This window comes from Phocoena sinus, chromosome 11 (assembly GCF_008692025.1).
Source record: "Phocoena sinus isolate mPhoSin1 chromosome 11, mPhoSin1.pri, whole genome shotgun sequence".
NCBI lineage: Eukaryota > Metazoa > Chordata > Mammalia > Artiodactyla > Phocoenidae > Phocoena > Phocoena sinus.
The window spans coordinates 21,045,465-21,058,412 of record NC_045773.1 but is presented as its reverse complement, the minus strand read 5'-3'; the positions used below and the strand labels follow the sequence as shown (position 1 = coordinate 21,058,412).

General features: G+C 44.5%; 1 protein-coding gene across 4 annotated transcripts in view; it reads right to left on the bottom strand.

The window, feature by feature from the left end:
• The window catches only part of FRMD4B (FERM domain containing 4B), a 281,077-nt gene that overhangs the window by 149,856 nt on the left and 118,273 nt on the right, over positions 1-12,948 (bottom strand). Inside the window, exon 1 of one of the 4 annotated variants that reach the window (XM_032649976.1) lies at positions 11,673-11,750. The exons of the other annotated variants lie outside the window; for them this stretch is intronic. Coding sequence (XP_032505867.1) covers positions 11,673-11,696 — 24 coding nt within the window. The 5' untranslated portion in view covers positions 11,697-11,750. Of the gene's footprint in view, positions 1-11,672; positions 11,751-12,948 lie in introns of those variants that run through there. 4 annotated transcript variants of the gene reach the window in all.

Here is a 12,948-nt window from a genome sequence, read left to right as displayed (position 1 = left end):
CACAACCAATATTAAAAATTAAAGTATGTCAACTTAAATCGAAATAAATTACATTAAAAACAAGGGTAATAAATGCTCACTAAACTGGAAATAAATTCATCACTTTCCAGTTATTTTACTCCCTTTTACTGTTCTCTTTGCTCTTGAGGTTTTCAATATCTAGTGAATCAGTGAAAGCAATGCTCTTTAATGGTACCTAATGCTCATCTTCCCCCAACTCAGTGTTGTGACCTTGGTAACATGAAGTCGGTCATGGTGAGAGTATTTACACCATGGAAATTGGCAAATACAACCAATCAGTGCCCTTTTCCCCAAAGAGCTGGTTGTTAACTACTTACCAGCACGCCACTGGGGAAGTTCGATGGGAGAAGGAGGTCTGGACAGGGTGCTGCTCTGAGCTCTAGGTCAGGATGTTGAGGCCACTGAGAGACCACATGACAAAGAGGAAAGAACAGAGGCTTTGGATCCCGACACAACTGTTCAAAGCTCAGCTGACTTAACTTTCCTAGGACTTATTTATTACATCTCTAAAATGGGGCTAATAATGCCTACCAACAGAGCACAGAGCTTGACGGAGGCCAACATAAACGGGGCTTGTTATACTTTATTACTGTACTTGAAAAAATCCCCAGGGGACAAGCTCATTGCTGAGGTTCTCCCGACCCAGGACTACAACTCACATATCAAATGTTCAGTGTCATTTGCTTTTCCTGTTCTTTTGCTACTGGAATGTAAGTTTCATTTACTGCTGTTTTCCTAGCCCCTAAGACGGTGCCTAGCCCATTGTGGAGCTAAATAAATATGTGTGGAATAAATGAATTTCCCTTCATTTCCAGCTCCTGATCCCCCTTTTTTTTTTTTTGCGGTACGAGGGCCTGTCACTGTTGTGGCCTCTCCCGTTGCAGAGCACAGGCTCCAGACGTGCAGGCTCAGCAGCCATGGCTCACGGGCCCAGCCGCTCCGCGGCATGTGGGATCTTCCCGGACTGGGGCACGAACCCACGTTCCCTGCCTCGGCAGGCGGACTCTCAACCTCTGCGCCACCAGGGTAAGCCCCTGATCTGCTTTTGAGTTTTCTGCCTATTTCTACTGTCAAGGTCTCATCGGCAAGTGAGGGACTCCTCGGCTCCTTCATGGCCAGATTCCAACCAGCTGTGTTGCTGCTATCCTTCTGGAATCTATCAGACCATTGGAACTCTTCTGCTAAAGCACGCCACCGTGACCTTAAAGCCTCGGTGAAAGACGTTTCCACCTTTTTCATCACAAGCAGAATTGAGCCTGTGTCATTATGCTCTGTCGGCAAGTTTCTCCCCATTTCTATTCCTGCTCTGAAATAATCTCAGCTCCGTTCTGCCCCCGTCAGAAGGGACCAGCCTTGTGAGAGGAAATCTCACCCGACACTTGGGGCTGTAACCAGGGAACCAAATATTTCCCCCTGCGGCCCTGCCTCAGTGTTGTTTCTTACATGTACTCTCATAGAGCAGCATTTCTGAAGGCTGGGGGTGGTGGTGGTGTGGTCCTTTAAAAAAGGATGGCTGCCTCTCGTAAGAGTGGCCTGGATGGTGGATTATGCAAAGTCATTGGAAAGTCATCAATTTCCAGAATTTCTAGTGCTTTTCTGATCATACTTGCTCTAGTCAGGGGGTGTAAATCAGGTTGGAGCCGCCCACTCAGCTACTTGGTTCAGGGCAGTGCTTAGGCGCAGCCCCTCGGAAGTCCAGTGGGCATGATACCTGATCCTGGTGCTGCCTCGAACTAGCTGGACACTTCAGGGAAGCCACTTACCTTCTTTGAGTAGCTGCTGTAAAATGGGGATGATTTTGCCTAAGTGCAATATAAGTGTCCCATAAGAGGCAGCTCTTACTACATTTTAAAGTATGGTATATTATTTAAGAAGTGTGATGGTCAAGACCATAGGCTCTGGCGTTAGTCAGACTTGGGTTTAAATCCCAGCTCTCCTCTGTAGCACCTGTTGGTCTTACACAGATACTTCACTTCTCTTGAGCCTTGGTTTCCTCACCTGAAAACAGGGATAATAATGGCACCCCCCTGCCCAGGGCTGGGAGGGTCACATGAGATCATATACATAAAATGCTTAGCAGAGTGTACACTTTACAAATGGTAATAACATGTAATATTATTATACTTTTCACTGATAAAAGCCAGGCAATTGCTACAGACCCCTTCAGGGTGGGTGCTCTCAAAGGCCATGTTCAGGTGCTGAGCAGGTGGTGGGCAGGTTCTTTTCTGTCCCTGAACTCTACAGAAGAGAAGGAAGCAAGAAGCTCCGGCCATGTATAAACTTGTTCTGAACGTTTCAATTAGTAATAATATCACCTTGGCTGTCTGGAGTGCTTTAAACTTTCAAAGTGCCTTGGCCTCTATTTCTCCTTCGAAACTTTACAGCAAGTTTTGATGTGGCAGAAGTGTCATATCCCTATTTTTCTCTGTTAATTCATATCCTTCTCATACTTCAATTGAAGCATATTTGATTTATAATATTATGTTAGTTTCAGATGCATGGCACAGTGAGTCATTATTTTTGCAGATTATACTCCGTTTGTCATATCCATATTTTACAGATGAGGCCATGAAGGCTCAAAGAAGGGAAGTGACTGGTCTGTGGTCACACAGCTAGACAGAGCCAGATGTAGAGTTCCTTCTTTGTACTGCCCCACACCATCTCCTGGCCCTTATGAGAGTATTCACGAAAAAAGTAAAGTTAAAAGAAAAAACAAAACTAAAATATAAGCCAGCTCCTGCCTGCAATGCTTCCGCCTGTGCATTTTACAGTGGGAAGGCTCCCAGGACATTGAATTAGAATTGTAAAAGAGGATGCAGTGCTCCCAACCCAGGGGTGCTCTGGGGAATCTGCAAAGCTCCGTCAGCAGGGTCCTGCTGCCTTGAGCACTCACTTTGTCAGTCCCTGAAGCCTTTTTTTTTTTCGGTACACGGGCCTCTCTCACTGTTGTGGCCTCTCCCGTTGCGGAGCACAGGCTCCGGACGCACAGGCTCAGCGGCCACGGCTCATGGGCCCAGCTGCTCCACGGCATGTGGGATCCTCCCGGACCGGGGCACGAACCAACGTCCCCTGCATCGGCAGGAGGACTCTCAACCACTGCGCCACCAGGGAAGCCCCTGAAGCCTTTTATTAGACTGAAATCAGTGAAGAGAAAAGCACTTTTAAAGAATTGGAGAATTTTACAATAGCCCTGCAGATAAAAGTCTGAGGGGAATGATGAGGAGTCAGACTTGGGAAGATCTGGAAAAAGAACATTCCAGACAGAGGTCCAAGAAGTGCAAAGGCCCTGGGGCAGGAATCGGCTTCATTTGTCACACAACTTTTTTTTCATGATTACACTCTTAAGGAGCTTCTCTAGACATTTAATTTTCCTCTTATGTCCTCCTCCCTCATGAAATTTTGATATCACAGATATACTGTATATCTATTGGGTAGGGTTGAGCTTCTGAAGTCCACAAACTACTGTAATATCAGAGGTTTTAATGTTTGCCCCCAAGAACCAATTTTCATCCTCCTGGAGTAAAGCTGTCCCACTGAGAATGCACAGTTTAAGGAAAAAAATAGCAGCAAATGTGGCTGGAGCTTGGCACCAAAAGGGAGACTACAGTAGACAAGGTCAGGGGATTAATGAGGGGCTCATGAGTGGTCCTCAAAGTGTGGTTCCTGGACTCACAGTGTCAGTATTAACTGCAGCTCGCTAGGAATGTGGAGTGGCGACCAACCATCTGTGCTTTAGCGAGCCGTCCAGGTCACTCTGTTGCATGCTGAAGTCTGAAAACCCCTAGGCTATATCAGGAGTTAGGAGTATGGGTCCTATTGCAAAGGCAGTGGGAGGCCATTGGAGGCTCTTAGGCAAGGGGGAAACAAGATCGGGGGACATCTGTAAAGGATAACTCTGGTTCCTATCAGGAGATGAGACTGGGAGTGGGGTGGCAAAAATCAAAGAGAGAGAGAGAGAGAATGACAAGACTGTTGCATTGGTCCTCATCCATAAAATGGACATACACATATGACCAACTTTATCAGCTTGTTGTGAGGGTTAAATGAGTACTTGTCAAGAACTTGGCACAGTGCTTGGCACTGAGTGACTATTACTTATAAAAAATACCAAAACTATTCTGTTTTACTCTTAATTCTCTCTCCAAACTCCTATTGGTTAATATCCAGATTCCCCCACTCCCTTCAGATCCCTCTATTTTTGCCCGTGTTACCAATTTAGCCGGCGGGCGGGTAACACATCTCTGTGGGCTGGTAAATCTGTAACATGTTTACAAGGCTACTTCAGGTCATGGTGAAGGTCCACAGTGTTCTATTTAGTTTCCTTTCTTTTTCATTTTTCCTATGAGATTCAATGTTGGCCTAGAAAATGAAACTTCATGTAAAATCTGAGTTTTAGAATCAGTTCTATCATTAACTTTGGACAGTTTTTGCATCTGTAAAATAGGAAGTGAGATCCGCAGGGTTAAGCAAGCACTTGGGCATCAGGCAACCCAGGATGCAAGACCTGACTCTGACAATTAGCTGGTGGGACTCTGGGCCAGTCATTTAACCCCTGTAAATCGGTTTCTTTACCTGAAAAATATCGATAGTAACAGTGTCTAACTCATGGAGTTGGGGCTGAAACACTAGAACGGGTCGAAAGAGCCCAACACAGCACGTGCCATTCTGTTAGCCACGATGAATGATGATGACAGTTGAACCTGCCACAGTGTTCAGTGTGGCTACATGGACCACTAAGAAAAATGTAATTCTGCAGGTCCCAGAAAAGGCGGAAAACATATGGGCTTGGAAAAGACATCAGTGGGACAGACTGACGACACAGATAAAACATCCTCGAGCAGGATGCTTTGTGCATACACAAAGGTAAATGGATCTGGAATAATCTAGCCAGATCGGGAGAACTTCCCTCCATGTGTCCATCTCACAGGAATGGGAGGTTCCCGAGAGGGTCTAGCTTTGGATGACCGAGGGGGTCTAGCTTTGGAGCTGACCTGATTCAACTGGAAGAAAAGCTTCCATCACCCATGCGGCCCACCTCGTCCTGCACCGCCTGCTCCCTGCCCACCCTTCCCCTGGTCTTGCACTCCTTTCCCTTTTGCTCTCTGGGCTCCAGACACACTGGTCGTCTTCTAGCTCTTCTTCGTATGATCTCCGTCCCACCTCAAAGCATGAGGGCATTTGGAAAGTGCCTGGCTAAACCAATTTACCCTTAAAAACACAGATTAAAAGTGAGTCTCTCATAGAAGCCATTGTGTAGTTGTTAGGAGTGAAGACTCCGAACTCAGATCACCCGGGGTTCAAATCCTGACTTAGACGTTTTGCTAGTGGCACCACGTGGGCAAATGACCTCATCTCTTTGCTACTCTGTTACCTGATCTGCGTAATGGAAACAGTACTGGTGCCTTGCTATGAGCTTTGAGTAAGCTGATGCAGTGTGTGGAATAGCCATGGGCTCCATAACTCTTACTCTGAGTGTTATGCGTTCCTTTAGCTCTCTAAACTTCTCTTCCGCAGCACTTTACACAACTGTAATCAAAGAATGATGTACTTTGTTATATAATATCTGCCTCCAGGGACCCTATCTGTCTTCTTAATCCCTGGACCCCCGAGCTTATAGCTGGCACCTTGCAAAAGCAGCTGCTCAATAAATGTCTATGGGATGAAAAAATGGAGTTGCTTATTCATTTTTTAAAAACTGAGACCACAACGGAGACTTCCTGTTTCATATAAAACATTTAAAAGCTATCACGAGTTGATGCGTAGTTTCCTTTAAAAGCAAGGAAAAAAGAATAATGCAAAGTAAGAGCTGTGGCATGTTGGACCTCAGCACTTGTTCTAATAAAGAGGGGCACCTGCACTTGAGGTGAGCGCTTGGTGACGTGCGCGGTTACTATGAACAAGCTCCCAATGCTGCAACTCAAATATAGTGGTTAGTGCGAAACCTCTGCAGATTCTCAGATGACTCCCTAAAGCCAGGTGACTGTTCTAATGGTGAACAGAGCAATTACTTACAGGTCCCACTAGAGTCACCTTACTCTCAACACAAGGCCAAGTACCAAGAGGGTGCCTGCCTCACCCACACCCCCACTGTTGGTAGAGGTATCACTCCTCTCCGACGAGCAGTATAAACAGCTACGGAGGAGGAGGTGGCAGGACTTGCTCTTACGTTCTAAATACCTTCTATGGAGCCCGTGTCGATTCCAGGATCACACACTTCTAGAGGGTTCAAATAAGGTTAAGTGCTAACGAGTTCCAAAAAGCTCATTTCTCGGTGTCACACACAGAGGCCAGCTAGTTTCTCACCATTTCTCTGAAAGATACATACATTTATTCCATTTCCTCAGCTGGGATACAGGAGCTCTTACAAGTCTATTAGTGCTGGTAGAGGAGTTTGCAAACAACTTTCTCCAAAGTATAAACAAAATGTGCGTGTGAGAATCTTTCCAGGAAGACTTTCTATAACTTCTGTCAGATTTATATTCTGGGTCCACGTCCTTAAAATGGTTTAGAGGGCTTCCCTGATGGCGCAATGGTTGGGAGTCTGCCTGCCGATGCAGGGGGCACGGGTTCGTGCCCTGGTCCGGGAGGATCCCACATGCCGTGGAGCGGCTGGGCCCGTGAACCATGGCCGCTGAGCCTGCGCATCCGGAGCCTGTGCTCCGCAACGGGAGAGGCCACAGCAGTGAGAGGCCCGCGTACCGCAAAAAAAAAAAAAAAGGTTTAGAACTAGATCCTTAAAATGATAAACACTTGACCTCAAACCCAAGATGGAAGTCTGCAAGAGACATACTGCAGTTGATTACTTATTTGTGAACTTGTGCCCAGTGAAATACAGACAAATGTCTGCAGGGTCAAGAGATCTCATGTGTCCAAAAGGACGGAAGGCTGATGGATACCCTGACAGTGACAAGATGTGGGGTAATGAATAACTGATTCACATTGATGCTATCATGAGCATGAAGGGCCCTGAAAAAAATTACCCATTCATTACTTTGAATACTCAGTCTTCTGGTGGTATTTACATATTTTCATATGTATGTAGCCTTGTTTTTATTTGCTGTACTTGGGATAGATGTATAATAATGTTACTTAATAATATTAATTGCCCAGGCTTCCCTTGTGGCGCAGTGGTTAAGAATCCGCCTGCAAATGCAGGGGTCACAGGTTCGAGCCCTGGTCTGGGAAGATCCCACATGCCACGGAGCAACTAAGCCCGTGTGCCACAACTACTGAGCCTGCGCTCTGCAGCCCGTGAGCCACAACTACTGAGCCTGCGCTCTAGAGCCCGCGAGCCACAACTACTGAAGCCCACGTGCCTAGAGCCCGTGCTCCGCAGCAAGAGAAGCCACTGCAATGAGAAGCCCACGCACCACAGCTACAGAAAGCCCGCACACAGCAACAAAGACCCAACGCAGCCAAAAATTAATTAATTAATTTAAAATATATATATTAATTGCCATTTACTACGTGCGTCTTCAGTGCCAGAGGCCAGCTCTAATCCCCTCAACAACCTAATAAGGTCATTTCAACTGTGCCTGTCATAGGCCAGAGGGGGTCACTCAGTTCACAAGCAGGATTTATGTGCTAAGACTCCTGCCACTTCCTCTCCCTCTTTCATTTGGAGAGAGCCTACCAAAAACAGAACCTTTACCAGTGGACTCCTGAATGCTTTACAGTGTCACTGTTCACTGGAATTGACATTGTTCCATTTCTACCTAAGAACACCTGTCAGTTTAATCCTTTGACCTCAAATCATATTAATTACATTCCACTACTCACAGCCATTTTATGTCAACAGCTTTTCCACTCCCCAAGAGTGAGCAGTAGATGAACTAAAAGTCAAGCTTTGAAGAGCTACTGAGACTCACTGGAGAGTTCCAGTTTGCACTCCCCCACTGGACAGAGCTTCATATAGTGGCTGCATCTCATTCACCTTTGTAAGCCTGAGCCTGGCACACAGGTGGCGCAAGACACACCCAGGAAGTATGTGTTGACTTCTAAGGAATTTGGAATCCAAGGAGCAGTGTCAAATTTCAATACAAGAGGTGTATCCATGACCCACAAAGTCTGGATTTCTTCCTGGATAACATCTCCATGTCTGATTTCAGTTTGCAGTTTGGGGAATTTCTCCATTTCCAACTTTGCCTTCTTCCCATTGCTGCTAGTCACAGGCTGTCCCTGGCTCTACCGGCATCTGAGTCATATAGTCCATGCCCTGAATCCCTTTTTGTGAAAAGGAAAATATCAGTGGAAAGGAAGAAAGAGGGGAGAGAAGAAGGAAAAGGGGAGGAAAAGAGGAAAGAAGAGAGGGGACGGGTGGCTAGCAGAGCGGGAGAGACAGCTGCAACTGATCTGTAAAGAACCTGTAGCGACTTCAATTAAAGTTAGAGCATTTCGAAACTGAAAAGGGGCCTCAGCACGAGACTAACTTCTTCACCCACAAATGTGGGTTCGGAGGCCTGGATAGGAAAAATCAGCTCTCCAAGGCCATAGAGCTTATCAGTAAGGGGCAGACTTAGACCTGGAATCCAGTTCTCTCTCTCACACTGCTCTTCAGATAAAGATTTCCTATTGTGGAAGGTCAGCTTCTGGACTAACCTCATTCCTGACTGGAAAAACGGAATATAAATACCTCTAATAGAAAGGGTGGTGTACAGTCAAATCTTGAAAAAACGGGTACAAACTCTGCTGACTTGTTCATTCTAACTTGCAAGGATAGAAGAAAACCAAAAGAGGAAATAAACCAAGACAAGAGGACAGAAGTGAACATGTACTTTACAGCCCTACCTACAATGGCTTCTTTAAGGGAAAAAAAACACATCTAAAATAAACAGAGAATGTACCCAATATCATCCTTTGCTTTCACTGCTTTTATTGGAATGATAAACTGTTTGCCTAAACTTGGCAGATTATACCAACATATGTTAATGTATATTTTACCTGTACTCAGCTTTATCTTTCCAGTTTAGAAAAAGTCTTCCATTTTAAAATTTTCATAGTTTTCCAGCATTAAGCAGGAAAAAGTCTTAACTGGAGCTTCATGGAATTCAGATCAGGGACAAACAAATGTGTTTCATACTTGAATTATGATGTTGGAACAGGCCTCTACAAAGAGCTAACTAAATATATTCAGGTTCTGACAATATTTTCAAAGCAAAGAGAAAGTGTTTTAGTACGTTTTTACCAAGTACTACAGCTTGTTATGACTAGTGACAAGGCTGCTGGTTCTTCTTCTCGGGGTCCTTCGTGTACCTGCACACTGGTTTCTGCCAGCAGTTGGAAGCAGTCCATAATAAGAAGCAGAGCCTCCTTTGGGATGCAACTTCCACCTTTCTGTTCCAAGACAGAAATGAGTGCATGAGAATAAACTCATGCTGCATGAACTGCAGAGATGCTAGAAATTAGACAAAGCCATCAGCTGGTCCTAGAGACAGCATTGTGGTGGACACAGCACAGACTCAGGACCCAGGAGAGAGGGCTCTAGCCTGTGCCCTGCCCCTAATGGGATAGGAGAGCTTAGGAAAATTCCTCCACTACTCTGGATTTTCATCTACTCAGTAACAGCATAAAGGGACTGGATGACTCCAAAGTGACTTACAAGGTTTTTTCCAGTCCAAATATTCCACGGCATGAATATATTTAACAATTCTACTCAGGACTTCCCTGGTGGCACAGTGGTTAAGAATCCGCCTGCCAATGTAGGGGACACGGGTTCGAGCCCTGGTCCGGGAAGATCCCACATGCCACAGAGCAGCTAAGCCCGTGTGCCACAAATACTGAGCCTGTGCTTTAGAGCCCGCGAGCCACAACTACTGAGCCCGCGAGCCACAACTACTGAAGTCCGCGCGCCTGGAGCCCGCGCTCCACAACAAGAGAAGCCACCACAATGAGAAGCCCGCGCACCTCAACGAAGGGTAACCCCTGGTCGCCGCAACTAGAGAAAGCCGTGTGCAGCCATGAAGACCCAACGCAGCCAAAAATAAAAGTTAATTAGTTTTAAAAATTCTACTCAAATAGTGTTATTAATCCACCACTCATCCCCCACCCTCCACAGAGTTATTGAGCACTCTCTCCATGGTGGCGGGGGGCGGTATACTTGACCATAAGAGCCTCCATTCCAGTAGTTACCACTTTTCCACGTACTACAAATGAAGGATGAAAATAAATGATGCACTGGAACACAGAGAATGTGCCCTGGAGTGGAATTTGGTATGTCTGGGAATATCTTAGATCCTCTGCTAAGAGATGTACTTTTTGATTCCTGAAGGGGCTGCATTACAGAATGGTCTTACTTCTAGCGGGGTTCTATGGCCTGAGTCTAAGAATAGGATCATCTAACACGATGCCGCTCTGAGAATCCAGGTCAAAGGACTGCATTTTGGATACAATCATGTTCCTTTCTACTCCTTCAGATCATTAGATACCTTTAGACAGGACTGATTTAGAAACAATCGATTCATTTCTAAGGACATGCTATTGTGTTAGATTATGACAAGAGGGTCCAATCCCAGACCCTATTGTGTGATATGTTTGTTTCCCTGACGTTTCTCTTCTCTACCTAATCCTGCCCACTTCCTCCACAGACTTCCTCCTATACCCAAGAGCTTTGCAGCCTCCTGGATGAGACAATTTCCTTTGTTTTCTGAAGTCTACCCAGCTTTTCCTCCCCTCCTCCATCTCCAACATCTACCCATGAGGGGAAAAAAATGGACACATGGAATTGGACATTATGAGTTTAGCATAACCACATCAGAAGGGAGAAAGAAAAAAAAAGCTTCCCTTTTAATTAGATTGTAGGACTTCCTTTGACAAATCATAAAGGTTTTATGAATTAATTGATAGCCATCCCCAAAGATGGCATTTCTGAGGTCTCAACCTTGAGCCATTGAATTCTGGTCACATAAAGTCCTCATAAACTAGACTGAGGGACGGAATTCAATTTCCCTGCTTCTGTCTCGAGGCAAGACAGGACGTACATTAAAAGGTCCTTTTAGAAAAGTTACTAATGAGTTCTAGTCCCCCACAGGATCTTTCCTGCCAAATGCTCACAGAAATAGAGATGGCTCCAAAACCACGGTGTTGACGAGATGATTAACAACTGCAAATCTCAAAGCATTTTCATGCTGCTTACTGACACCGTTCCTGCCCTTGCCCTGTCCTTTCCACATCCATAAAAGGGCTCAAGTCTTTAAAATTAAAAAAAAAAGAAAAGAAAGAGAATGGTAGTGGGATGACGTTAGGGGGAAGCGGTGAGGTGGAATTATACACTGCAACAATAATTACCAAAGTTCTGAAATAAAAAAACAAGAAATGAGCCTTTTAGGACTTTTAGGGAACAGAGATAACAGTTCAAACAATGACAGGAAAACCCTCCGAAAGATGAGCGTTAAGGACGATCTTCACTGTGGTATCAAACTGGAGGAGATCCAGCTCTTTTGGAGAAGGAATAACTCTTTGAGAAGAGCAAAGACAAACATTTCTTGGAGTTCCCTTTTTTGCAACTTGGGTTCTGAAATATTAGTACGTAAGTCCGTCCACCCCCCGTATAACATTAAAATCTGCCCTCAATTCACTAAGAAATGCCAGGAAGAGCTCAAGAAGCACCATTATACTGTCTGTAGTCAAAAGATTATAAGAGAAATTGTTCTTACCTCCGAACCATGGTCTCGGCTCATTTAAAGGGACCGGAGAGAACGGGCAGGACGAAGGACACATATATTAAGCACTTGTGATGTGTGTGTGTGTGTGTGTGTGTGTGTGTTTTCTCCAAATATAAGCTGGTGGAAGTAGGGACCTAAAAACCCCGACGCCTTCCGCTGCCATATAATCACAAGGAAATGACCTTACCGTTTGTTGCTTTGATTAGAAACAAAAGGCTTTCAACATGAGTCAGGAGAGCAGTGGGAGAAAAAAAACCCAAAAACCCAAAATTTCTGCTATTTTTTTTTTTTTGCCACCTAAAGCCTTTCTTCATAACATGTTTAAAACATACGATGAAATGTTTACGGATAATGCATGATCTGCATTGGATAATAATTCAGAGATGGGCTATGCCATCTAAGAATCCAAACTTCAATTTTGGCTCTTCAATCTTGACACATTCTGAATTTAATGAATACGAACAGAAATGACACTTAACTGTGCTACCCACAGCCATTTTACACCAATAGCTTTTACACTGAGAAGGAAACTCAGAATTCCACGGGACAAACTTCATAAGATCAGTCAGCATCGGTGATGCTAGCCACAAACAGAAAATCTTAGTAGGATGCCTTTGGTCTCGAGAAAGGATTTATTTCATCATTTGCATTTAACTAAATCATTACTACTGAAATTGCTCAATGGATAGGGAATAATCAAAATCCATTATACTTCAAAGTAAAGCAGAGAGAAAAATATATAAAATCCAGTAAAAATAATAAAACCACTTATTAATTTTAGAATGGCTAAGTAAGAGCCTGTGACATGGTACCATGTTTTTCCCACCTGAAAAAAGAATCTTCTGGATTTTTGTGCAAGTGAGTGGTATGGTTAAGAACATGTGTTCTAAAGCCAGACAAACCTGGCATTTTGTAGCTGTATGTTCTTGGGAAAGTTACTTGACCTCTCTGAGAATCCATTTCCTCCTTAGTATATAGGGATAAAAATCCCTATCTTATTAGGGGTGTTGGAGGAATTAAATGAGATCGTGCATACAAAGCACAAAGAATGTGCCTGGCAGATAGACATATATCATGTATTTAAATAAAAGGTGAGGTGCCCTCCCCCCTACCAAAATCCCTTATCTCTCAAAAATGAGAGAGTAGCTTTATCTTCAAGTCCTTTCAAAGACTCCAGTTCCTTTGGACTACAACATACTGTCGGGGGAAGACACAATACTTTGAAACAGCCTCATTCAATAACAAGTTTGTATGCTTATAAAGATCA